The sequence below is a fragment of the Photinus pyralis genome, unplaced genomic scaffold (assembly GCF_008802855.1).
Source record: "Photinus pyralis isolate 1611_PpyrPB1 unplaced genomic scaffold, Ppyr1.3 Ppyr1.4_LG5, whole genome shotgun sequence".
NCBI lineage: Eukaryota > Metazoa > Arthropoda > Insecta > Coleoptera > Lampyridae > Photinus > Photinus pyralis.
The window spans coordinates 39,111,480-39,139,328 of NW_022170596.1; the positions used below are offsets into that span (position 1 = coordinate 39,111,480).

General features: G+C 37.9%; 3 protein-coding genes across 3 annotated transcripts; 2 read left to right on the top strand and 1 right to left on the bottom strand.

Moving 5' to 3' along the window:
* Nucleotides 1–189: 189 nt before the first annotated feature.
* On the top strand, nucleotides 190–7,482 carry LOC116170963 (uncharacterized MFS-type transporter C09D4.1-like). Its single transcript, XM_031487553.1, has 8 exons — nucleotides 190–337; nucleotides 395–660; nucleotides 4,982–5,206; nucleotides 5,256–5,400; nucleotides 5,445–5,641; nucleotides 5,689–5,792; nucleotides 5,837–5,944; nucleotides 5,996–7,482. The coding sequence occupies exons 1-8, from the start codon at nucleotides 301–303 to the stop codon at nucleotides 6,270–6,272; spliced, it is 1,359 nt and encodes a 452-aa protein (XP_031343413.1). The 5' UTR covers nucleotides 190–300; the 3' UTR covers nucleotides 6,273–7,482.
* Nucleotides 7,483–11,150: 3,668 nt separating this feature from the next.
* On the top strand, nucleotides 11,151–22,635 carry LOC116170964 (uncharacterized MFS-type transporter C09D4.1-like). Its single transcript, XM_031487554.1, has 7 exons — nucleotides 11,151–13,806; nucleotides 13,863–14,110; nucleotides 21,288–21,512; nucleotides 21,571–21,703; nucleotides 21,756–21,952; nucleotides 22,006–22,217; nucleotides 22,273–22,635. The coding sequence occupies exons 1-7, from the start codon at nucleotides 13,752–13,754 to the stop codon at nucleotides 22,547–22,549; spliced, it is 1,347 nt and encodes a 448-aa protein (XP_031343414.1). The 5' UTR covers nucleotides 11,151–13,751; the 3' UTR covers nucleotides 22,550–22,635.
* Nucleotides 22,636–24,461: 1,826 nt separating this feature from the next.
* Nucleotides 24,462–27,666, bottom strand: LOC116170738 (feline leukemia virus subgroup C receptor-related protein 2-like). The gene is made up of 8 exons (XM_031487244.1): nucleotides 27,466–27,666; nucleotides 26,317–26,541; nucleotides 26,058–26,199; nucleotides 25,692–25,900; nucleotides 25,539–25,642; nucleotides 25,379–25,486; nucleotides 25,100–25,333; nucleotides 24,462–24,762 (listed from the first exon to the last, which is right to left on the bottom strand). The coding sequence occupies exons 1-8, from the start codon at nucleotides 27,487–27,489 to the stop codon at nucleotides 24,462–24,464; spliced, it is 1,347 nt and encodes a 448-aa protein (XP_031343104.1). The 5' UTR covers nucleotides 27,490–27,666.
* Nucleotides 27,667–27,849: the final 183 nt, after the last annotated feature.

The following is a 27,849-nucleotide window of genomic DNA, read 5'->3' on the forward strand; positions in this document are numbered from 1 at the left end:
ACCCATTATAGAAGGCGATTTCTTAAAATAAATTTTACTTATTTCTTGCTATAAACGCATAAATATCTTTCTAATAATGAACTTTCCACAAAAATTACAAAGTTGCAGCAACTTCCAGTAAAAAGTAAATCTCGCTAAGACCGAAGCAAGTATTTAAATTTTTATCATTCTCATTGCCACCAAGCCAGTAATAAAGACATTCCACATCTGAGATAAGTCGAATATGGAACTGGTTTAAAACCTAAATGACAACTAATCAGGCGTTTCACAGAATAAGTTTAAAGAATCCGTTTAGTTAAAATGATGCATTATCAGCAAGTATCTACTGTTCAAACTGGCAAGTACCTCACCTGTGCTTAGTCTATGGGAGCATAGCAAATGTTGCATATTGCAGATCTGCCCCTAAATGGAGACGCCGATGCCCATTTTGAATTAGAAGAGGAAAAGTGCAAGGTCTATAAAAAACGATGGTTTATGTTGTTTATGTTCTTCGCTGTATCTGTGAGCTGTATAATGAACATTATGCAATACGCCATTATTGCAGATGTTATTGTTAAGTACTACGGAGTTACATACATGGCAGTAAATTGGAGCTCGACGATTTATTTATTAATGTACTTAGTGCTTGGTTTTCCTTCAACTTTCATACTAGAAAGATGGGTGAGTAGAAAATTATCCTGATAAAATGCGGTGGTACTGCGAAACCGAACCAATTATATGTTATGAAATGAACAGGAAAACCCACGAGGACACTGCGGCACTTTGGCATTACGCCAGATTGTTGAAGATAATTGTAATTGTCATTCTTTGTCGTTTTTAACCTACAGGATCAGTATCAATTAATGTAATGGTAGTCTACTGACGGCAACATAAATTTCCATATTCAAGAATGTAGTTCCACTGCTTTAGTTATCTCATGGGCAGTTACATCAAATGTTGCGTCTTTCGTTTGACGTAGGTAACTGCAGTTGGTCACACCTCTGTGTGTCGAACAAGTATCCCAAAATGATAGTGACACACATTCACCTAAAATTACACAACCATTAGCATATTTTGACGTATTTTGTCTGGCGTTATAAAAATAGAAAATGCTGTCAATAACTTTTTTGGAATGCAAAGCATATACCTATAACCGAGGACTTCCCAAACATGTTCGCGTAAATCCTAAATCACCACAATTGCCTATTTCATCGAAAACTGTTACGAATGAATGATGTACCGATACGTAACAAAAGGTTTCAAGTGCAAGGTTGGGCGATTTGCTACTAATCATTGACCGTTTCAATGGGTACGGAACGGGACTTTTTTTCACAAAAATAGATCTTTATTTATGTTATTCTGGGCAATCGTCTTTCATTTTCATTGCACGCGTATATCTTCACGGTTTTGTTGCTTCGTGAGCTTTTCTGTTTCGTAGTCTAATACGAGTATAAAATGATGCTTTTAACATGAAAAAAAACAAAGTAAGTACTTCATATCATATGGAATTATCAGAGACATGATGATTGGATCCAATTTTTGTAAAAGGAAACTGTAAGGCGTACAAGAAGGCTATTTCAAAACAGAGCGCGTAAAAAGAGCAAGTACATTAAATTGTATCTGTGATTTGATTGTATATAGGAGTTAATCGACATGGAAATAAGTTTGAAAGTTTCGGCAAAACTCCAAAAACAAAACAAAAAATGCAAAACGTTATTGGGCATCGATATACATTGCCAAAATTACAAAAAATCTAATTTCAGTGCTGATTTTAATTTAAATCTTGTTCGGAGATGATGAAGTTTCTCACTGCAGTGACTACCTATTTTAGTACTAACTCTTCTAGGAATAAAACTATAAAAAGCTAGCGCTGTTTTTCCTCACCTTGTATACATCAAGACTTTTCATTATCCGCATATGGTACTGCAATTCTTGAATAATTCTTCAAGATCATAAGGGAATTGAATACTTAAACAAATATAAGGGATAATTTTCTAATTCCGCTTACATGATTTTCTTTTGTTTTAACACTTCTTGCATTTTTTATCGCAACGAACATGTGTAATTACTCTCTTTGTTTACGCATTGGTATACAATACCAAAGAGTATATATATATACGTTATATACTCTTTGGCAATATCCCAATCTGTACAGCACGAAGGCGTTTGTTTTCAACCACTTGTTTTTTTATGAAATTAGGAAAGCCACGCGTGAACAAAATTTACAAACATAACATCACACGCCTTCTGTTTTGATACCTAGATACTATAAATGTAAAAATTTCAGGGTCATTTACAATATAATTGATTCGAAATTGCCAATAAAAACAAAAAAAACGAACCAATACCGACCAGTATATTGATGAATCTTCAACTAAAAGACTTAATGAATTGAATTGTCTTCGTTTAAGTTTTGAAATTCTGAACTAAAACTGTACAAAATAAAATAACTCTTTGCTCTTTTCTGTGCGATCGATTAGCTCAAACCTTTCCACAATTTTACGTATTTTAGGAGAATTCTTAAATGCAAACCTCTCCTGCAATCTGAAAAGTGACTGCAAGATTCCTTGATTTTTGTTGCTTGTCAATAGAAACAAAACTGAACGGCCAATTAACTATACAGAGTGCCCATTATGTATTGAGTATACCTAGTATATATCTCGGCAAATATCGAATGTATACAAAATTTTTCTATATGAAAGTTGTTTAACATTTTATTTCCCATAATAAGGCACTGGAAAGTACGGTACAACAAGTTACAGCCGAAACCTACACTCTAAATAAACGAAAAATGCGGTGCTTAGATAAAAAGCGAAGAACCCATAATATGATAATCTCACTGGGACAACATGTGAATCCCGTCCAAATTAATCACTTCGAAATTTCCAATTTATAAATCCAATCTCCAGAGATCAATAATATATTCCGGGGAAACCAATTTAATTACTGAAACTGCGCTATCGTTTACATTAAGAAGCAGTAAAAAAAATCATTAACAGAGTAAAAACTGTGCTCAATAGGCAGCTTCTTTATCATTGATTTAAATGTTGACATTGTCATGCTATCGACTTGGAATTCCTTCGGTAGGATACAATTTTGAATCTTGGATAATCTCATTGAATAATTACTTATTCAATCATAATCTGTAACTAGGTAGCCTTAAACTGTATGTGTGCCTTGTGATATAATCATGCACATCAGAATTTTGAGGTATAACAGCTTGTCAATACTCTTTTTAATATCGGTTTGCATGGAGTATTTAGGTTCATCTTTTGACAAGGGTTCCGTCTACCGACAAACTTTTTTGACATACTCAATTATTGCACCCTGTACAGTAAGGCATAGCTATTATTTTAGAATGGGCCTGGTAGTAGGGTATACTTAGATGTAATTATAGTAAACATTCTATACTCCAATACAGAAAGAAATTACAGTAAGGAGGACATTCTCTACGCACATGAATAATGCGGTGTTTCCCCCAGTCTTGTTCTACCCAACTGTACGAATGAAGTATCGAAAGTCTGTCGTCAATCCATTATAGTAGGTTACAGTTCGCGTAATTGGAATTAACCATTTATTGTTAACTGTTGCGCAACTAAACAAAATTATACTTAACTTGTAATAAGAACGAAATATAAAAATAATCTGCAATCATCGTCAAGTACCTATTCAATAGGAGCACTTATTTGAAATGTTGAGTTGAATCATTGACTAAAAATTTTTTATTCAATGGTTCAATGCAATAATTGACCGAGCACATTTTTAAATGGATAGAAGCTTTTAAACGGGGAAACCGTTAAGGATTTCTAGTATTTTTTTCCGTTTGGAAAAGCCTATAAGCGATATGTCACCAACATACACGCGTCCTATTTTTTTTATCGTGGTTGATTAGGTCAGCGTTTTTTTTTTTAAAAAAAACGAGGGATACATTGTTGCCATCCACTAAATATGCTGCTATTGTATGTATTTTCTTTCGACAAAAAGACATTCGCTGCTGTATATTAATGGGACTATTACAACTTGGTTCTTATTTATACAGGGTGTCCCAAAAGTTATCCACATCCTATGTTTTATTCGATTTTCAGAATATACGTTAAGATCTAAGATAAATCTATTGAAGATAGATCTATATTATCTTTAACCATTTTTGAGATAAAGTGCAATGTCGCTACAACTTATTCTTCTTATACAGGGTGTTACATGACCGCATGAAAAAGAAAAAGAGTGATAGAGGGGATCAAGACAATCACTTTTTCCAAATAAACCGAGAGTCCACGTCTTTTCTTTGCCGGACAACAAAATTTGTTGTGTACATACTTGATGAGTTAAGGAACAAAATTGTCGAACAGTTTTTTTAAATAACTTTTCAAACAAAAGTTATACTCATTTGAAGATTGGGCCTTCGAGTTACAAAGTGTCCCCCACCTACTAGTGAATGATATAATTTCGCATGTACTTAATTGAAAATGTCGCAAATTAAAAAAAATAATCGTTCGTGGAATTCTCTCCATTTTCGTTGTCCGGCCAAGAATTGCAGTGGGACTTTTTTTTCGAATTATCAAAAACGAATTCCAGATTCGTCATTTTCATGTTAAAAACCCCCAGATACCAAATTTCGCCGAAATCAGAATTTTTGCGCCCTTTCGTGGTAGGAATTTTGAAAATTGGATAGGGCATATCCGAAAACCTATTCGAAGACGTGCTGCCTGTCTTTTTAACTCTTATGGTTGCTGAGAAAAAAATTAAAGAGGAAATCCAAATTTCACCACTTCTTTGGGGGTGGCTCCCAAACGAAGCGCTTTGAACCCTCGGTTTATTTGGAGAAAGGGCTTGTCTTGATTCCTTCTATCGCCCAATTTTTTTTACATGCAGTAATGTCGCACCCTGTAGATTCAGTGGTGTCACAAAATGTATAATACAAGATTGTTAGAATTGGTTAATCTCTTTGGAAGACCATATGTGACATTCTATAATGCTGTACTAAACTTATATCATGTTTAAGGGTCTACGTGTCACCACTCTAATGGGGATGGGCTTTACCACATTGGGGACCTGGATAAAAGTAGGCGCAGTCTCCCCAGATCGATACTGGGTGCTAATGCTAGGTCAGGTGATTATATCAATTTCAAAGGTTGTAGTAATGCCAGTGCCGCCAAAACTGGCAGCCGTTTGGTTTCCGGCCAAGGAAGTATCCTCAGCTTGCAGTATTTCCGTAATAGGCATACAAGTAAAATGACAATTTGGCTAAACGCGTAGGCACTGATTGCAGTTTTTAGATGGGACTGGCCGTGGGGTTCCTGGTACCTCCCTTTTTTTTTCAAAGCGGAGCACAGGGCGAGGATGACATTGCCGGCTCACTGTACCGTATGAATATATCATTGGCAGTTGTGGATACAGCGATTCTTGTTGTACTACTAATATGTGAGAACGACTACATGTGAAGCGAGCTTTACTGTTTGTTTCAGTTTTTAAGGGAGCGCCCCCATCACCCCCATCAATCGCTCAATCAAAGATCGAAAAGGATAAGGGTTTCTTGGAAATGGCAAAGATAATTGTGTCCAACCGAACAAATATATTTCTAATAATCTCCTTTGGTATTGTCATCGGGCTTCTGCTTACCATCAGCACGTTGCTAAACCAAATAATTCTGAAGCACTATCATGTGAGTGTAAGTGTTTAAGTTCAACACAGTCTAATTTGTGTTTTCAGGATGGTCGTGAGGACGCCGGTTTCATCGGGCTGGTCATGGTGCTCTCAGGCATGGTTGGGACGTTATCTTGTGGCGTTATTTTAGACAGATATGGAAAATTTCAGTAAGGCTAATGATAGTGCTTCAATCGTATACAAATTTTTTCAGGCAAGCCGCTCTACTTCTGTCAATTTTGGGTGCATGCTCAATGCTATGCTACACCTTCGCGATTCATAAAGGAATACTATTAGCATACTTCATCACGGCCATTTTCGGGTAAATTAATTTCGTAGTAGAATTTCACGATACATCGATACACTTTTACAGATTCTCGACGTTGGGAATGCAGGTAACGGGATTGGAATTAGGAGCGGAACTTACTTATCCAATTCCACAAGGGATAACTGCCGGAATACTCATGATGTCGACTCAAGCGTTTGGAATAGCGCTGACGTATTTATATTCCCAAATTTTCAAAGCTTACGGTGACTTTTTCGCCAACCTGACAATGTTTTTCATTTATGTAGTTGAATTCATCCTTATGTGTACATTAAAATATAACTTACGGAGGCGCGCAATCGAAAAAACCCGCTCTCTGCGATGATCTTTCCGCACAGATTTTCCGACACAATTACGATTCGTAATAAAATCCATAGGCCTAATCAATATTCATTGTTTGATTGTTTTATAAAAAAGATAAGGAATGTCAAGGCCTTTGTTCGTGAACTTCGTACATATATAAATTTTAGAAATATTTCCGTAGTCAAGGTATTCAGTATGATGGCATATTATTAATTTTTTAATTCTACAATAATTTAGCTTAAAGTACAATTTTTATTATTATCGACTATTGTTACATAAACTAATGATGTTAGTCGTGATGATTTTTTTGAAGCAAAAGAAGATCCAAAGCATTGTTTAGGCGAACTTGTTATTCCTCACTATATTTATATTCTATAGTCATAGAACGGTAGGAAATTGTCTGTTAGTCATGATGCTAGTGATAAGATTCTGTAAATAACCGTTCTACTGTGAAAATAGTAATAGTAATGCATAAATGTTTTTACCATTGAATGGTAATAGTAACAAACACGTTTAATAATAAATAATTATGTGGAATTAATAGATGTCGCGAATTTGGTTCACGTGTGGAAATGGACGAGCTTAATGAATCATGAGGGACCTTCAACAAGTGCAAATTACAGGTGTTACTAATATTAAGTAGTGAAATTAAATTTTAATGTAAATTTAGGTAGTAGTTTACATATTTTATTGTTTATCGAATTATGTCACTTGTCTTTGGGAAGGATGCGTGATCGACTGGGAACTCACTGGTGCCAATGGATTTTTCCCAAATTGGATATATGACTTTTAGTACAATAAAATGTCCAAAATAGTTTATTTAACTATGACCTAAAGCACTGCTTTTGGGGGATCTTGGGCATTTACGGTTGTACACTATGAAATGTAGTCACAATGCACTAATACAGCAAAAAATAAATAATTTATTGATTTGTATAGGTTCGTGTATGACGACCAATGTCAGCTCCAGAAAGTAGCATAATTCCACGAATTTTCTATACTGCCATCCATAAGTAGAAAACACAACGAGAAACAATTCTTTTTCTCTTCCATATTTATTCACGCAACCAAAACATCAGTGATTGTTACTAGTTTCACACTTGGTAACCATAGTTTCACCTGCCTAGATAAAAGTAATGTTATCCTTGCTGAATTAATTGGATGGATCAACTGAATGAGGACCTTTATGCCAATCAAGAAAGTTGGCTAAGCTAAAAATAGAAATAAAACCAAAAGAATAAATACGTAGAACAGTGCGCAAACTCTGTTGGAGCGTCTAAAAGACGCAGATTCTAAATTAGCATTATATAATTATAAGCTGCTATATTATTACAATTACAATTATACGGTATGATTGTTGCCGATTAATGTTTATCGGTTGTAAAACTTATGACTAGAAGAAAAAACTTACCACTTCAACTGCATGGAGACGTAAGAGGTAAAAAGGCCTTGACGAATATCTAAAAAATTGCAATTACACTGTGTCGATCACCAGATTAGGCCAAGGCCTTTTCATGGGAAGCATACAAATACAATTAATGCAATTCATTTTGAGAGTGTCTCGAAATAAAACAAGCGTTCACATACCTTTCCAACAAAAATGAGGTGTCATTCACTAATTAAATGTGCTACATATGTCGAAAATTAGCGTTCAAAAGTCGAACACTTCGCTGAGCATTATTTCCGAAATGATTTAAATAGTTGGAACGTCGAGCCAAAAATCGAATTTTCAAATTAAGTTGAAAAATTCCAACCCAAACTTGAGGTGAGAATATCTAACTTTATTTTTAAGTAAAGATTCAGGTGAAATCCAGTACAGATTCTGGTACAACATTGAAACAAGGTTTAATTTATAAATTCAATTCTTACTTATCGAACGCGGCTCGATTCGAACGTTTCGTTCCAACCTAAATTTCATTTGAAAAATAGTTGGGCGGCTACAAATTTCGAATTTTATTTCCGAATACTGTTTGAAATTCGTGGCCAAAATTGAAAATCTCAGTTAGTTCACACCCCAGAAGGACTTGAATGCCGGTTTAACGGAAGACATTTTAAAAAAAGACGATTCATAAATATTAAACATATCGATACACTTGACCTGCATGCCTGATTATCTAGCGTTTTCAAAGAAACCAGACATACGGACTCCAGGATTCCCCCAAGCATTGTCAGATAAGTTTGAGGTTGTAATGAACGGCTTGCGATCACAAAACCAATTTGAATTTGGAGTAGTGCCTGGCGTTGCAATTTTTGAGAGTCAACAAGGTCTTTAACTTTCAAATTTCATTAAACTTTATCAATTTAAGGTAAGATCCATTGTTCCAATTTAATCCACCACAGTTGAAGTGTACTGTTACTGTAGTTTATAAATAAACTATTTAGACACAGAGGGAAATAGAACACTGTTACAGGGATTATAGGAACTGCAAGACAAACTTTGAATTCACTTTCCTCTTATTACAAAGATTTACAGTGAATTAAATATAGCACAAAATGGGTGTCTTAGAAATGACATACTCTTCTATAAGCGGAGAAGAGTCTTACATTAGATAACTGAAGATTACATACCTATTCCGGTACAATGAAATAGTGAAGTTCAAACATACACCCAAATACAAATATTTCCATTGTTTTTTGGACGTGATCTTTCTGGTGTTTTACAAATATTTTCAAACATAGCCCTCTAAACATAGGAAAGGAAATTTCGAAAATCACAATCGCATTACAAAAGAGAGATGGTGGGTACACTTATGTACCTACTTAAGAATCAGGATGTAGATCAAAGGCAATTTAATATAACCGGTCTCTACCAATTCATCGAGATAATAAAGAACTGTAACGATATTTGTCTTTGCAGTAATGAAATTTAAAAAAAATAATTTTAGTTTTCAAAAACCAGGTTTGTTTTCGTCATTTTTATGTTCAAAGACACCCAGATATCAAATCATAGAAAAGCTAGATAAATCCTGTGATTCCGTCTTTCTATGTGTTATGCTTTCCTAGAAGAAAATTAGAGGAGAAACGCACGTGATGGGACCTTTGGCGGCGTCGATTCCAAGTGAAACATTTTGGACCTACAGTTTAAAATGTTTGCTATGGTTTCCTATGCCACCTAATTTTTTTGACATACTTAATTGTTACACCCTGTATATTTGCTCCGGCATAAAAGTAGGAAATCGTAATTTTCATTTTTTTTTCTATTCTAAGACTAAGACAGGTGTTCATCAACAGTTATGTATAATAAATTCTCCAGCGTGGGGGCAAAGTTTCCTAGAAACTGCCTAGATAGCTTCAATATACATAAAAATTTCGGGAAAGGAACCGTTAAACAGAACCTACCCAGAGTTGATCTTACTAGGCAAATCTAAAGGGCTCTGAAAAGGGCCAAGCCTGAAGATGATTTTAAGGCGGGCCAACCTCTCTTTACAGGACTCTTTAACAGTCTTGTGAATTCTAACAGTGACCTTAAAAACGGCTAAAGGTGCTTGCGAAAGGAGTTAAAATTCTCTAGAGTAGCGCTGTAGAGTTTTTCAAGGCGCAAGTGAAAGAAAAAGCTATAGAACAGTTTTGGAAAAGAAAAGTGTATTTTAAACTGTTTAAAAACCCTCTGAAAAGGACCAAAAGATCAATAGCTGTTTCTGTTGTCCTTTGTTTATTATATTAACGCCACTTAAGAGCACATAGGAATTCAGATCCTTCTAGTGCTAGTCCTTTATAGGCAATTTCTATGGTTGGACGTGCCTATAAAACCCGAGAACGCGCTTGAAGACGTGGACTTCGACACCTTTGAAAAAACTCCAGAAAGCTCTCTGAACTGTTTTCAATCAATTACCGCTCAAGTGAAACTGGTTTTATCCTTCATAGTACTCTAATGGAAGGTCTCTACCAACCATAGCCCTCCTCGACCCCGTATCGTGGTCGGATATAATTCTTTATATCTCAAAAAGAAATTGTTGGAGGGTACTCAAAAAGGGTAATTGAGACGTCTGAAAGAAATATATCCACTGGTCAAAACTTTAAGAGCGAATATCTCGAGAACGATTTGTCGGAGGAAAGTTCTCTCGAATAAATTAGAATTAGCGAAGAAATTAGGGTGGAATTAATAACTCAAATCCTTCCCTTACCACCTTAGTGGTAAAATAAATGCATCAATATTAAGAACTGAATTTGACCATAAATCGGAAGTTTTCCACTCGTTAATGGATCGTCAAAGAAGTCGCGTATGGTTTTAGTATTGTATTGTATTGTTCATTTGTGCTCACAATTGTTTTTTTTAATGCTTGCGATTTGTTTTTGAATGGGGTTATTTGGACTAACATTCGTATGTTTGGCTAATTATTCATAATTGTTCATCCCCATCAGTTTGTTCTATAGTTTATCGGTTACAGGGGAACTTGCTATGGGTCTTACTTATCAACAGACATATAATTTCTGACAAAAGGCCGTTAGTTTGGTAAGCAAAATTAATACCACGGCTTTGAAAAATTTTATACATATTTTGAAAATTGGCAGGGCGTTAACAATGACTCGGGAATTATTAATGAAACCGTTATTCATTCTTATTTTCAACAATTGGCGAGTGCACTATTATCTATACACATGATCAACTCTTTATGAAGTGCGTTTTCTGGATTTTCAATCAACAAAGCATAGTCCTTCGTCTTAATTGGTAGGGTATACTACTCGATTATGCTTCGGACAATTACTAGAATTAATAAAGATATTGACATTAAACAATTTGGAAAATTATATACCTTTTTAAAAAGGGAAAACTGTAGAGCACATACCGAAAAAAGCTAGTGGAGGCAGGTGACAATCGATGTGTACAACATAAGAGATTCATGACACGCGTTCGTTAGAAGTTTTTAAAGTTGCAGTTGAAACAGAACCTTGAACTTTGCTTTACAGCCATATGTCAATTTTTCTATACAAATTTGGAGATGCAAGGATCCATTCAAAAATCATATCTATTAAACCGTTCAAGATAAATAAGTGCTCCTCTTTATGAATCTTAAAAGTTTAAGGAATTTTTGAGTGACCGCTGAAAGTTTTGAAAAAGTCAGAAAACGAATGCTTGTGAAGAGTCTGCGTCTGTCACAAATGACTGAACACAGTATTCTATTGTGAATTTTAGAGCTTGGGGCAATGATTATTTCAAGATATTGGCCGCTTAGCTAAAAACTGGTCTCACAATGTACCTATAGACCGAAGATATTATTATTTAAAGTTCCAGTGAATATTAGAGTGAGGATTTATATTAAGGCGCATGATCTGAACGTAGGAATAATTACAAATGTTAACGATTTCTTCATTGTTGTATCAAATATCACAATGCAATAAATTTTGATTTCGAATTGGATTCCTCTACCACCATTTTTTATATACACTATGTCCCAGATAATGATGTATCTCATGGGGATCTCCGAAACCATAGATGATACGACGATAGTCAAATTAGGGAAAAGTTGCGCAATTAAACAGTTATTATCCTGCTTATAGAAAACAAGAAAATTCCGATTACTCCGAAGATATGCTAGAAAATGCCACATATGCCGAAATTTGCCGATTTGGCTTTTAATTTTTTGCTGATATTGCAGTAGAACCCCGATTTTCCGTGCTCCACGGGACTGGACCAAACACGGATAAGTGAAAAGCACCAATAATCCAAATTAATATTTATTTCTTGCATATGAAGATATTGAATACCAAAAAATATAAAACAGAAAATTTTTATACAAGAAAATGTGTACTTTAACTTTTCTCTAATTTGACCATCGTCGTATCTTCGTATCCCCATAGTAGGCATCCTTATCTTGAAGCTTGAACACAGTGTACACTTGCTATCTAACAAAGAATGACTTTGTATTACCTACTAATATCAACTTGGGAAAGTTTTCTTTTTATAAAATCATTCTATTCTCTTACAGCTTGCAAAAATAATAAAATAAAGGAAATATAAAGGAAGTTTACGTTCAATTCTAGGTGGCAAAATTACATATTATCCACTAGTGGAGGATACTTTTATTACTCCACGAAAACCTTACTTTCTGAAAACATCAGATTCTGGATAAAATTTTGTATTTGACTCGTGTGTCCCGTGGATAAAGGTCTTTATCACACGCTTGATAAATAAATAGCTATTTATTGTCAAATCTGTAATCAAGCTCTTCCTATAAGGGTGTCGTCTCGATCGATAGTTTCGATGGTAGGTACACCGTTGCTAAATGTCATGTATTGTATAATTTCTGGTAATGGTGGTATATCTTTATCTTTGATGTATTCCCACAAAAAATCACAGAGGGTGACCCCCGGGATCTTAGAGGCCATCATCAGTTCAAAACAGTGTCATCATTTGGATCTTTACACAACACTAACAAGAATTGACTTACACACAGCTGATATACGTACCCAAACCTTTTTTTATGAAGTATAATCCTTGGGGGTTTGTTAATTTGTCTTGGTTGAGGTGACCCACAATGTAATCTCCCCCCCCCCCTCCATATCCACCACCGCCACCTTTGGGGAGTATTCTGTAAACTCATAGTCATATAGTGTGCCTCACCAGATTTATCGTCACGTCCCGCTACACTGGCAGTAAGTATCTAAATCCGGATTTAATAAAAAGAAGTTATATATTAATTTCCATACATGTTCATAACTCATAAATGCGAACAACTTTATTCTCTGGTTCAAAGAACCTATTAATTAATGGCGTTCGAAAATATTGAACTATAGGTATACCGATCGACGTACAAAATTTCAAATTGTCAGCCATAATTAGCATAAAAGTTTTGAAAATTACAACATTGACACTACAGCATACAGCATAAAGTGGCACAAAAATAATTTCTTACTACACTACAACTTTACGGACCCGTGGCACATTGTACTTTATAATAATGAGTTGGCTTTTAATAATGCTTCAATATTATCTTTTACGTAGACCATAGAGGATATTCCACCCTAAATTGCTCTCACGAACGTGGTTTGGGCAATTCCTGGTGGTGAAGACCAAAAAGTTGTTAACCGACCTGTCATTACTTAGTCATCGCAACCTTCTAGCAAATGAATTAGGAATTTTAACAATAAAAAAATCACCGAAAATATTCAGACGCGAGACGCGCTGTATCGTGAAGCAAAAAGATAGAAAGGAAATCTTCTTCAACGGACGCGACTGGGTTTACCTGTTTTACGTTCGTTCGTTAACTCCGACTCCGTAGGTGCTGCCGTAACGTAGGGTATTCCCAGATATACCTTGTGTCTATATAATCCGGCCGCAGAAGGGGTCTGATGAGTATAACGTGATGAACTCATTAAGGAGACGGGTCTTTGTACTTTTCTAAATACATACCATCCTTTGATCGTGTTCAATGCCAAACTGTATTATAACTTCGTAAATCTTCTCGTCGGTTATAAAACATGGTATTATTTTTAATGATTGGGAACTAGTTTCAAAAAGTTCGCTATCACTATACCCGCGTTAGTATTGAATCATAGCGCCATGAGTTCACTTTCATCTAAAATGTCTTGCTACCAGCAGGTGCCTTTACAAATAGGTAAATATTATTTACTACTAATTTTGATAAATTCACTAAGGACATATTTATTTCAGATATCCCTAAAGACATCGGGCAATTTTCGCCAAAACTGCAGGTGTACAGAGCGCGATGGATTATGCTCCTGATCTTCTTCATGGTTAGCATATGCAGTCTAATGCATATTATGCAGTTTGCCATTATTGCGGACGTTGTTGGGGAATATTACGGGGTGACACAGACAGAAGTCAATTGGACGGCCACCGTCTATCTATTAATGTACATACTTTTTGGATTCCCAGCAACCTATCTCTTGGAAAAGGGGGTAAGTTATCACTTCTGACATTGGCTGATCTTACGTAAATGTATAATACAATTTACCATTTCATTGCCGCTCGCCGATTAAAATTAAGCAACGCGCTCTTTTAATATACGAAAGGTTGACCGCGAATATATGACCTGCATATTTGCATTTAGTGTACATTCTAAAAGTTTGCTTGGGCAGGTTGCGTTCTATTTTTGTTTCTCTTCTAAATAGACATTGATAAACAAAAACACGTGAGTCAGTTTCTTAGGACCGAGCCTAAATTTCCACTAAGCAGATAATTAGTAAACATTTTTGCATATGACCAGTTTTTTGTTTCAAAACCGTCAAATAATCAGTTATATAATAATTACTGAACTAATTACAATAATAGGGTGAGTTTTGTAAAGTAGTACGAAGTACCTCGTCTGTGAAAACGGAACATAAGGAAAAGTGAAATTTACGTGCGCATTTAACAGGCTCATGCAGTAAAAGAAAGGTTTCTTACCTGATTGCTTCTGGCAAACGTTCTAAGGAAATAAACGGAATAATTGTTTTATTTGTATCAGTTTGGCTTAATTACGTTAATGTTTAACTCATTTTGGGTAACTGCATGTGTGTTATAATTAATCCTTTCGTATATTTATATCGTTAATTTGGTACAATTTTTCCTATACCTCCGGCTATTTTAAACGATTAATTTGTGGTTTTGTTCAACTGCGTCTTCCACGAGGGACCAGTAAATTTATATCAAGCAGGACAAACGTTCAATATTTTAATTATTTTTAACTGTACAAGTAAACTGTGAAGCTGCCATAAGGACGGCTATAAACAAAGTTTTATTTTTTACAATTTCATTACATTTGCTTTTACGTTTTACCAGAAGAGCCTACCGCTGATGCTTCCAGTTCAGTAAAAATTTAAGTCGTTAAATAATCAAAGGAATGAATTGCCTTATAGAGAGCTTGTTTGACAATTTGATGTAAAGATAGTAGTGCTTTTGCTTTTATTGCTCTGGATTGAGTCGCCCAAAGATGGGGTTTCTAAATTCCATCGCCTCAATTCACCTTGCAACTCAACCAAAAATGAATCGCACTTGTACCAATCTAATTGAATTTTAAAAGCACTAATTATAGTGGTGGAATGGTAAGAAAGAATGGCGAAGCATCATCCAAATGCCATATGTTATCACTTAGATAATAATATCCGAATGTGCAGCAACAAACTAATGCGATCTAGAAGAACAGCTCCTTCCGGATGTCTGCAAGCATGGGCATTTTGATAGCTAGTGCAGATAGATAAGTGACTAAATCTAAAAGAAAATGTTATTGATGATTAAGTTTAACAGTATAGTGCAGTAGTCGTGTCTGTTATAGTTTTGTCTTTTTATAAACATAATCGGTTGTATTTTGATCAAATAGCACATTTTCCACGGATTCTAGCGATTCACTAGATCACTACTTCCCATGGTTGCTTTTGTGTTTTTGAATCGTTTAGGTAGATAAATCCAAAATAATGCGCAACTACTACTTGAATAATTCGACAATCCAGAGAAGAGACTATAGCTTCATGTGGAAAGTTGGAAAATTAGGCTTCTAATTCTTAAAATTTTGCAAATGCTGTTTTTGGGACATAGATACCTACACTTGTTTTGGGACATGAACCATGTTATCAAAATCCGCTATTGTTCAGTTTTCGACAACTTAAACAGTTTGTATGGTCAATTACTTATAGTTTTCTTACTTTTTTTGACAAATATGCAGAAGTAGAAATCACACCACATTGCTTTTTAATTATATTCTCGCCACACTTGTTTTTGGAAAGCCATCTTGTGATGAGCTTACTTCTTTCAATTTCGTTATTTCACAAGATTCAAACTTACCTTTTTCAAATCGAAGTTTATTGTGTAAAATTCAGTCAATAACCTGATAATGACTATTATTAAAGTCGCAACCGATAACCAATATAGAGAAAATCCCAAATATGTTTCATTAGCGCTTAAATCAATCAGGTTCGCAGTCGATGGCGTTTTCCTTCCAAAAATAAAAAAAAATTGATACCACCCGCACATATGCGCACGCACGATTCTGACTTTTTACGTTTTAAGAATGTGTGTACCAAATTTGGTTCCACGTGATTCAGCCGTTTAGCCGGAAATGAGAGTACAGACGGACCGACAGACAGACCGACCCTCATTAACGTGCGGGTGATAAAAATAGTAGCCCCGTTGCTCATTGATGATAATAAAAGATTTCTTGAGCGCGGTTTCTCTAAAGTACCGCTATTTCGGAAGATTTTCTCATCTTCTTCGTTAATTTTCGATATATATATATATATATATAGTTCAGTTAACAAAATGGCTCAAATGGGGTGGAACTTATTCACCTATTTCTGCTTCAATGGAAAATTTTGTAATAAGTGACCAAAGAGCTTGCGGTGTAACTTTATAGAATTAAGATGTGGAGTTGACATTGAACTCGTTCTTATAGTTGTTTACCTAAAAAAGCGGTTATGTTATGTAATGAACCCGATGAATATCAGTAATTAAAATTTACTTTACACTAATTAAACGGATTTTAAAGTATGAATCTATGGGCGAAAGAGTGGTGGCTATTTCATCTAGCGGACGTATGATTGAAGATGAAAATGTGATCACTACTTCGGGGGCAGAGACTAAAATTTGGGGATGAATGGCCCAACCAAGGTTCCCAACATTTGTTTACATCATTGCGGTTGAAAATTTTTTTAAATTTTCGCATACGCCTTAGGTAGATGGTGATGTCCTTGCATGACATTGATGAGCGATGTTTATTTGAGGGCTTCTCTGTGAGAGATTCTAATATTTCATTCTGTTTTGACTTGCAAAAAATTGACTCCATCAATAATGTTTTGCCAATTACCATGTATATTATTGCTTCTCATTTGTGGTTTTTATTTTGGAGGAGGGAATATAAAGAAGGCATATCTTTACATATAATTCGGGGGAAAGCAATGTAACATATTTGGGGTAGAATCTAAATATGGCATGTAGTTGCCAATTGTTTACGGACCAGTCAAAGCACTCTACTTGTACCAGCTATTTCCATATTTTAGACAAGTTTCATAAAAATATCGTGATTTATAATGTCCTATGATATAGATTACTAAACATATGTAACATAATACTCACAATATCATAAGCAAACCAGTTTACAATGCTAGAAGCCGTGTGAAATAGTCCACCTTGTAATTAAATGATAACGCGTATTATTTTAAAAAAAAGTATAAAAAAGCATAAAAAATCTGCATAAAAAAACAGGTCATTCAATACTGACTCATGGTTTTTGTAAAAAAACACCTACCTATAAAAAATTTCTATTAGCAAAATGTGCGGTTTACGTATCATTTCTATTCTATTCTATTCTATCAGGGGAGCCTTTACAGGCAGCACTTAGGCTCATCAACGGCCCATTGTGCTAACCCCCTCTCTAAACAACCAAAGCTTAGAGCCCGTTCCCTTCAATGAAGGATAAGACCCTATTTAGCCTTAGTTTCCTCACCCTCCCTCGCGTTCCATGCTCGGTAGTAACTGTCCGTTCAATGAAGGATAAGACCCTATTTAGCCTTAGTTTCCTCACCTCCCTCGGTTCCAAGTAACTGTCACCAGTTTATGTCTGTCCCTGATCAGAGTCACAGTAACAGACTACATGCTCGGTAGTTTCCTCTACCTCACCACAAAACCTGCACGCAGGGTCTTCCACAAGCCCAATATTGTGCAGGTGATAGTTGATCATCCAGTGTCCCGTGAAGACACCGACGATCTTCCTAATCTGACTTCTGTTTAGGTTTAGAAGCTTAGAAGACTCAGATTTGCCAAGAGGCCCTGTTAAAAAGGTCTTGGACTGTCTGAGTCCAGCTGCCTGTTGCCATTGAGCCTGGAATTGACTGGTCGCCCAGTTCTTAATCCTGACCCTGACAACTGAGGGAGCAATTCCAAGGGTGGGCTCAGGCCCGACAAGGACCCCACTACTGCCTTCGCGAGCCAACTCGTCCGCCCTTTCGTTGCCCCCTATTCCAGAGTGCCCCGGCACCCATATCAAGCTTACCCTATTAGACTCACCTAATCTATCTAGGGTTCGCCTACAGTCAAGCATCGTATTCGAGCGGACCCTGTCAGCTGACAGAGCCTTTAACGCCGCCTGACTATCACTACATATGTATATATGCTGGTTACGATAACCTCTACGGAGGTTTTCTTGCGCACAGGTCGTGATGGCTAGCACCTCTGCCTGAAACACAGTACTGTGCTGGCCAAGGGAGAGGCTGATGCCTACTCTCGGCCGGTCACCGTGTATACCCATGCCCGTTCCCTTTTCCGTTAGGGACCCATCGGTAAACCACACGAGCCCCTCAGGTTTGAGGAACGGACGATCTGGGTTCAGCCACTGCTCCCTGTTCGGGAGAATGACTTTATACCTCTTCGGTTCAAGTAGGGTAGCTCGAATCACGTCCCTTCTTGCGAGGAAGGGGTCGGACCTAAGAGTTTCCTCCCAGATCCGCCCGTGTCCGAGACTGCCTCTATCCTTCCACTCACCCCAATCATTTAGTCTTATGGAAGCCCTCCGGGCCTCGGCCTCTACCGATAAGTGTAGAGGTTCAAGTCCCAGAAGAGCCTCCACAGCCAACGTTGGCGTGGTTTTCATGGCTCCAGTGATTCCCAAACAAGCGAGTCGCTGTACCTTACTCAGCTGCTTCTTGTATGTTACCCTGCGCGTTGCAGGCCACCATACAAGTGCGCCGTACAATATTATCGGCCTTATCACCGAAGTGTAAAGCCAATATACTAGTCGAGGATTTAATCCCCATGTGCAGCCGAAAGCTCTCCTGCATGCCCATAGACATGCAGTGGCCTTCTTGCTAATTCGCTCAATGTGCCCTTTCCAGGACAGACGGGAGTCTATAGTGACCCCCAAATATTTAACTGACCTGGTCAGACACAATTGGCGTCCTCGAAGGATGAGACCATCAAGGTCCACATTCCGTCTCCTCGTAAATGGAACAATTTCGGTCTTTTCCGGGTTGACAGAGAGACCGTGGCTACTGCACCATCTATCCACCTGTCCAAGAGTCCTCTGCATGAGCTCTTTTACGGTGCTCGGAAACTTCCCCACAATGACAATTGCGAGGTCGTCTGCGTATCCCTGTGTATACGCTCCATCCTCGTTTAGTGTACGAAGGAGCCCGTCTATCACCAGGCACCACAGTAGTGGAGACAGTACTCCACCCTGCGGACATCCTCTAGTGACCGATGAGCTCATCTCCGTAGTTCCGATCGAGGTTATGATGACCCTGCCTCCAAGCATGGCCCGGATCCATCTTACGATTGACCCGTCAATGCCAAAGCTTTCAGCAGCCTCACTAATGGAATCGAACGTGGTGTTAAACGCACCTTCGATGTCCAAAAAGGCTCCCAGAGCTACCCCTCCAGCAGACATTCCCCTCTCCAGTCTACACACGAGACTGTGAAGAGCCGTCTCCGTGGACATGCCAGCTCTGTAAGCGTGTTGAAACGGGTGTAGTGGTCTAAGGACCAGCGCCCCGTTTCTTATGTATGCATCCACCAGTTTTTCTACCGCTTTTAAAAGAAACGATGATAGACTGATGGGCCTATAATCCTTTGCTGTGTCGTACTTAGTACGACCCGGCTTAGGTAAATACACAACTCTGACCCTTCTCCAGCTTATGGGGATGTACCCCAAAGCCACAGAGGCCCTAAAGAGGTGCAACAAGTGCAGAAGTAATGGTTCCAGGCCCTTTTGCAAAAGAGCCGGAAATATCCCATCAGGTCCTGCGCTCTTAAATGGGCTAAACGTATTGATAGCCCATCTCAGGGATCCCTCGGTAACAACCCCGGCAGCTACTCTCCAGTCGATCGGCCTTGCACCGACCCGGGTAGCACCTTCTGGCGGTTCCGAAGTTACATAGTCTCCAGAGCCTGGAAAGTGTGTTTCCAGGAGACATGTGAGGGCCTCACCCGCGTTAGATGTAAATCTGCCGCATGGAAGCCTCAGCGTCCCCACTTTTTGCCCTGGATCTTTCAAAAGGATCTTACGAAGTTTTTGAACTTCGGGAAGCCCTTCCATGTTGCCACAGAAAGTCCTCCACGATCCCCGTTTAGACCGTCGAATGTGGTCTTTATACCTGCGCTGTGCGAGTTTGTGATCCTCCCAGTCCGCAGGTAACTTAGTACGCATGGCCCTGTTAAAGAGCCTTCGAACCTCTTTACGAACTTTTTCAAGGTCCGAGTTCCACCAAGGTGTTCTCTTCATTCCCCGAACAGTTCGCAGCTTGCAGCTGTCTTCAAACGACGCCGTTATAGCGTCGCTTATCATCGCCTCTTCCACCTGCCCTGCTTTCCGGCAGAGCAAAGGTGGTTTATCCAACCGTTCTGTCAGTTTTTCAACATAGCAGTCCCAGTTGGTGGATCGGGGATTCCGAAACCTACAGGGCCCACCATTGAATGACAGGTTTAGTTGGAAAAGAATGTGCCTGTGATCCGAAAGAGACGGTTCATCAGACACTCTCCAGTTTGAGATCATGTGAGCTATAGAGAAAGAGCCCAACGTTAGATCAATGACCTCCTGCCTCCGCGACGTAACGAAGGTGGGGGTTGCTCCCTGATTTAAAACATTCAAATCAGTTGTCTGCAAGTACTCCAGAACGTGTTCGCCCCTCGAGTTCGTGTCCGTGCTGCCCCACACAACGTGATGTGCATTTGCATCACAGCCAACCACAAGAGGGAGCCTTTCACTCCGACAGTGCTCTATCAACTCAGCTAGCTCCCTGGGAGGTGGAGCTTCTTCCGAGTCATATGGTAGATACGCTGAGCAGACTACTAATTGCCTGCTCCGTCCCTTTCCATCTTTCAGCTGAAGTCTTAGAGCCACAAGATCCCTAAAACAGAAATCAGCCATTAAATAAGACTCGATGCGTCTGTCGACATATATGCAAGTCCTGGTACTCAGTTGACTGTCCCTCTTATAATAAAGTGAGCCCTCAACCTGACTTAAGCCTCTTACTCGTCCCTTGTAAACCCAAGGTTCTTGTACGTATCATTTAAAACTTATCTTGTACGTATCATTTAAAACAAAGATTAAATCAATACAACCATTTTGGATTCGTGATTATTCTAGCCATCTAACGATATTACTTTCCGTAGGGTCTACGAGTAACGGCACTCATCGGAATGGGCCTGACTTGCATAGGATCATGGATCAAGGTGGGAGCAGTCTCACCGGAACGCTATTACGTAGTACTATTAGGACAAACAGTCATAGCACTCGCACAAGTACTAATCATTCCCATTCCACCCAAATTGGCGGCGGTATGGTTCCCTTCCAAGGAAGTGGCATCTGCGAACAGTGTCGGAATTGCTGGAATGGAGGTACTATTAGTGTTCCTTTTAAATGTCAAATGTCTACAACCGTATCGATTTTTTTTAGTTTGGGCTCGCCATTGGACTGTTGGCACCTCCGCTGTTCCTACAATACGGAACGAATGTGTCAGAAACCTTTTACCTAATGAACTTTTCGTTCGCAATCGTAACTACCTTAGTGTTCACCATGTTGCTAGTCTGTAAGTAAAAATTCATGGGTCTCTTCTTGTATTTGTGACGTTGTGCTTTCAGTTTTCCAAGCAGCGCCATGTTCGCCTCCATCCATTGCCCAGTCGCAAATGGAGAAGGATGTGCCTTTTTTCAAATCGGTAAAGACGCTCTTGTACAGTACGACAAATGTAACCCTAATAATCGCGTACGGAATTGCGATTGGGTTATTCGTTGCTGTCACCACCTTATTAAACCAAGTAGTTTTGAAACACTACCCGGTAAGCTACTCTCATGATCGTTCCAGCTTAATCTAAACCTGACATTGTTTCAGAATGCCCACGAGGACGCAGGTTGGATAGGACTAACGATGGTTCTATCAGGTGCCGTTGGAACAATGATCTGCGGTGTAATTCTTGACAAATACGGCAGGTTCAGGCAGACCACGCTGATTTTGTCAGCTCTTGGTGTAGCATCGATGTTCTGCTACACACTCGCCATACACAAGGGGATAGTGTTCGTCTACTTAGTCTGTGCGATGTTTGGGTAAGTTGTACAACAAACACATACTTCGTCATAAACAGTTTCATTTGTTCTTTAGATTTGCAACGTTAGGCATCCAAGTGACTGGAATAGAATTGGGGGCCGAACTAGCATATCCAGTGCCTGAAGCAATAACGGCAGGAGTACTGTCTACCTCAACTCAAGTGTTCGGAATAGTGTTTACATATCTTTACTCATATATTTTGAACGTTAGTGGAGACTTTTCCGCAAACTTAACCATGTTGGCCATATTTATGGTTGAGTTTGTGCTCATGTGTATGTTGAAATATGACTTGCGAAGGCGAGCCGTAGAAAAAGGCAGTGTACCTCGGTGACATTTCCGTTTGCCAAATGATTTGTTCAGTATTAATTTATAATTGTTAATTGTTATTTTATAATATTTATACATTACATCGTTAAATAAGGTTTTTTGATTTCTCCAAAGTATATGTGCGTACTTTTTGTACAGAATATACGGCGTAAAACCGCATCTGGCCTTCATGTGAGATGTGATGCACATTTGAAGAAACATGTTGAATAATAATTCGCCGTTAGATAATTACACCCATTAAATTACTCCACCACTATAATTATATGCTTCGCAACACGCCTACACATTCCGCTGGGGTTACTACTGAATATTTGTGAGGAAAACGGGATAGGTATTTTCTGACTGATTCATCCAAATGCTATTGGTATAGTCCGAATAATGATTTCACCTCTACTCTTGCCTCTATTAAAAATCTATAACATTGTTCTCAAGGATAACATAAACGTAGAAAAAGGCGTAAGCGACAATTTCTTTATATATGGTGTATGGTTACTTTTCTGCTGTTTTGAATTTAGTTTGATTGGCTAAAATGGATAGGATCAGGGTCCTTTGAAGCACAGCAAGGAAACTGCTTACTTCTAAATCCACATGCGTTTTGTAGAAGCGAACGTTTTGTAGCGGTTTTCAAAGCTGTAATTATTCCTAAAGTGGGTATTTTTTTATATCGCTCGCTCCCCTCCCATTTCTAAGGTACAATTGGGGTAGATTGTATACGTTGTCGTCATTATCGAGTATCGTTCGACAACGACTTGCTCTATTCTGTACGCTAAAATGGATCGTAAATTTGTGGATATTTTACGACATGCCCTAGCCACTCGTTTAGTCGTTATAAGCATAAGTACCTACCCTCATTTTCATTGAAACATGGCACCCTGAGGTTCACTGTTTACATTATAAATAAAAAAGTGGGCAACAATATAGCCTAGCATATACTTAATACATGTTTTCCTATATAAAATGCACTTATGCATATTTTTAAAAATACCATTTTACAGTTCTAATCCACTGAATGCATTTAAGATTTTACCCAAAATCGTCCTGAAACCATTTTCGTGCCTACTTTCTGTCAGGAAATTTTAGTTTCCATGACAGAGGCAGAGCCCTGGGCAGAGCAGCTACGTTTCCTGCCGCTTTTCACTTTACTGGCCGCACCTGTCACTTTACCGCCCGCACCGTCACTTTACCGGTCGCATCTGTGACATTGCTAAAGTCTATAATGACATCACTGACAGATTGACATTAATCATAACATTCATAACTTATATATAAAAATTGAAATTTTGTATTAAAAGACGATTTCGGGTAAAATTTAATACAAAACTCGTCAGTAAAATGTCATTAGGTACCTGGCTCGGAAATTAAAGTACTCGATCCCAAAGGGGCCTCGCACTTCAATATTTCATCGCCAGTCATAAGTATATCATTCTCCTGACTTTTAGGTATGTAAATAACTATTGCGTTTGTACTAATTTTTCCCAGGTTTTACATGAGGTTTTTATAGCGTCGAATTAGTTCTTCCTAAAGGCCTAATGATTTGAGTTACTCAACGTACGGCATATATTCTCTAGTTGTTTTGGACTTTGGATAGCCGGGCTAATCTAATTGTCTAATTTTTGATCGATTATTACATTAATCAAAGCTCCAAGTAAATGGGTAGTGTCAACAATAGTTATTTATTGTACAAGGGAAAAATGTATTAGATGTTATCTCGAGGTTGTGTTAGAAAAACCGAGAGTTACGATGTTTGTTCAAAAATTAAAACAATCACGTTCGATTTGCAAGACCAACACCAAACTTTTTAGTGCGATTAACTCCACGTTTTATTTGTTGAATTATTTATTGCCACAAAAAAATTATAATTATACGCTATAGTTGCAATTCATTAAACTTCTGACGCCCTCGTCCGTCCATACTGACTATAAACAATGACATTGCAGTAGTTCTCGTCTTCTTTGTTGCACCATATTGCACACCGCACATAACGATCGAGGCTCTTGCTTCTTTTCTATGCCACTATTAGATACTAATTTGATACTGAATGGCGGATACATGACGATAAGGACACAAAATACTCCAATCGAGAAGAATGAAGCAACAATCAACGTTCCAACAGCACCAATAACCGACATATCCCTACCATTTGACAATAATGTCTTGTCAGTTCGCTGACAACTAATTTCGGCGAATAAGGTGGCATCCGTCAAAATATTTCTCTTTCTAAAGCATGACTTTGGTTAATGTTTTTAAATAGCCTTTCTAAACGACCAAAACTATCTAAAAGCTGAAAACTGTCCGTTAAAACATCCCTATGCTAACGGACATTACGTTTCTGCACTGAAGACACTCAAATAGATAAATAGGAAAAAAAGGCCTGAATGATGATTTTCCCATCAACCGTGGAATACAACTGACATTCATGCTTATTGCTGAGCTACTCCTGCTTCACTTGCTTGTCTCGTTTATAAGTACAGTATCTGTCCTCGGAATAGCATCACCAGTTAAAAGTGCAGGAAAAGTGTATTATCAAGTAAAATTTATTTCGTATCTATTATACCGAAAATTCGTACAGATCAAAACCAGCAGCCCGAAGAGGTACAAAAAAATCATTACATAGTTTGCCCATAACGCGGACAGATATTCTATTAGGGCTGAAAATGCAAAGATTCCAATTGTCGACGATAAACTTCCAACTAAGTATGCATTTGCAATAACTAATCCTTCAGATTCTGGATAAGTTGATTCTACCATCGCCTCAATGCAGGTTGGAACCGTAGGCATCCATAAAATTCTGAAAGGTGCCTATATTTATGCAGTTAATGGCAAATAATCTCACCCTAATAATACTGATAATAGATATATTATGTATACTGGTTGTCCTAACGTATGTGTGAACCCTACCATTGCTACCGCACCTAGAACCTGTAGCACTAGAAAATGTGATCTGAAATTAAACAAGCGATAAGGGTGATTACAGCGAAAGTAACAAATACAACTTGAATTGATGAAACTTATCGAGTAGGACGCCGTTCGCTGCTATACTTATGATTCCAGAAACAATGATAAGCGCTCCTACACGTCCAGATTCAACCGAAGCGTCCTACAGATAAAATTGTTGATTGGCCAATTCGGAACCACTTTGTGCTTACCGGATAGTACAATAAAAGCATTTGGTTGAGGCAGACGAAATAGGAATTTTGCACCCCATAATCTATGGCAAATAACGTCATTAGACCTAGGTAAGTAGAATTCTTGAGTAAGTTCATGTACGATGCCGCTAAAGTTTTCCATTCCAATGGAATTTCAATTCTACGGGATTGGCTTCCAGATGGTGGTGATGGAGGTTTATCGCCAAAAACTGGAAAATCTCTACTTAGAACAGTTTGTACCAATAAATAAGATTATTTTAGGCATAGCAAAACGTACGTATATTCAAGCGCAATACAAAATAAAGCCTTTCAATTTCATTCTGATTTCTACTATAAGGACACCAAGAAGCTTAATATCTTACTTACATATTAATTCAATAATGAAAATTGCCGTGTTTAACGCAGCTACCGTTAGCGATAAAATGAACAGGTTTTTTGCAATTGCATCTTCGTCATTATCCTTGACTACCATTACTGACGGTAAGATGTATCCAACAGCCACACCAATCTAAAACAATGAACAAAGTCTTCAGTGATTTCAACAATTTCAGTGCTAACGGAATCAACTGACCGTGGACTCCAAGAGTAGATATAAGTAACATGATATAATAAGAAAATATCTTACCAATGAGCCAAACACTCCAATACTGCAGGCAGTAGATATTTCTTCTGCACCAAACCATACCGCTGCCACTACAGGCGGTGACTGCAAAATGCATAGAAATGAAAATGCAAGCACAGTTTGACCCAATAGGACAACCCAGAATCTGTCCTTATGCACTGAAAACACCTTTATCCAAGCCGCTGCGCATGATAAACCGGTAGCGGTTAAGGTCCCAACACGTAACCCCTGCAATCAGCAGTAGGTATAATTATTTCAATTACACAACAAACTAACATATTTTTGCAGGAGTGCACTACCAGGTATCGCGGTAGGGATGTAAAGTATGAAACAAATTATGCTAGTCCAGTTAACAGCAACGTTCGACACATCATAATAGCTCAAATTATGTCAGATATTACTGAGTACTCGTTCCATTGCATATTCAGCATCGTACAAGTTAAAACGAACATTGCTAGTATAAACCATCGCTTTTTATACAGTACGAAAGGGGAGCTGCTTTCTCCGTTAGTCTTTTTCAATGGAACACCATCTGGAACCACGAAGTAATTACTAAATAAGGTAATGAAGTATTTTGCATTTGCGCTGTTGACTGCGCCTCCGAAAACTCTTCCCTACGATAACTACCCTTTGATTCTGGGGGTTCACTCCCAAAAGTAGTATGTCTGCCGAAGAAAACTCACCCCTGCCCAAACGATGCTTTCTTTACTCCAAGACTCGTAGAATTACGCTTAAGAAAACTCATGTACTCAACTCAAGAGTAACCTTCGTCCTCTGGGGCTATTCTCTAGATGATTTCGCTCTAGCAACATTCGACCTCCTAAAATTTTCGCCCTTAAAAGATTCGTCCAAAAAAAATTAGTTCGTTGACCATAGTCATGAAATCAGAATTAGAAAATTCGAAACCGTTTGCGAGTTATCATGGTACGCAAACGGGCAGATGGACAGAAAGTCCAAAACCATTAACGCAATGGGTAGCTTGTTAATAAGTCTTCTGAGTATGTTCGAATAGAGGTGAAACGGGGTACAAGTATTTATATATGAAAAAAAAAAAGAATATTCAACTTAAAACGTGAAGAAAATATAAAAAGGTGAGTACGCTACTGGTAAAAGAATAATAATACACAAAACTCTTCTAAATCTACAACTTACCCTCTTTGCCAAAGATTCTATCATAGTCAGCCATCGTTTACCTTTATATTACAAATTAACGCCACATGGGATCTCGTCACTGAGAAACGTCACTTTTACAAATTTACAACGTCTACATCACCCTGTTTCCATGTAATTATTTCACACTAATTTACACCTTTTTGTCAATGTATTTCCATTTACCAAGCATTACGGTTTCATATTCTCTTAAAAGTCCAATTTAATACGAGATAAAATTATTATCAAAGGAAGTGGATTTCCTATCATTTCAAAGGTAACTAGGCTGTTACGCTGAAGCAAGTATTACACAACTCCATTACGCACTTGTAACTTGTAGTTGTAATATTGCTTTACCACGATTCTCTTCCAAAGGTGCAAATTCGG

Excerpts from the sequence above, each read along its gene's own strand:
- LOC116170963 (XM_031487553.1), top strand. The coding sequence starts at position 301 with ATGATGCATTATCAGCAAGTATCTACTGTTCAAACTG. Across the intron at positions 338-394 it reads AGTATCTACTGTTCAAACTG|ATCTGCCCCTAAATGGAGAC; the intron begins GCAAGTACCTCA and ends TGCATATTGCAG. Across the intron at positions 5,207-5,255 it reads TTTCCGTAATAGGCATACAA|ATGGGACTGGCCGTGGGGTT; the intron begins GTAAAATGACAA and ends TGCAGTTTTTAG.
- LOC116170964 (XM_031487554.1), top strand. The coding sequence starts at position 13,752 with ATGAGTTCACTTTCATCTAAAATGTCTTGCTACCAGCAGGTGCCTTTA. Across the intron at positions 13,807-13,862 it reads GCAGGTGCCTTTACAAATAG|ATATCCCTAAAGACATCGGG; the intron begins GTAAATATTATT and ends TATTTATTTCAG. Across the intron at positions 21,953-22,005 it reads TAGTTTTGAAACACTACCCG|AATGCCCACGAGGACGCAGG; the intron begins GTAAGCTACTCT and ends ACATTGTTTCAG.
- LOC116170738 (XM_031487244.1), bottom strand. The coding sequence starts at position 27,489 with ATGATAGAATCTTTGGCAAAGAGG. Across the intron at positions 26,200-26,316 it reads TTGGAGTGTTTGGCTCATTG|ATTGGTGTGGCTGTTGGATA; the intron begins GTAAGATATTTT and ends TCATTGTTTTAG. Across the intron at positions 25,643-25,691 it reads TGCTTTTATTGTACTATCCG|GACGCTTCGGTTGAATCTGG; the intron begins GTAAGCACAAAG and ends TTTTATCTGTAG.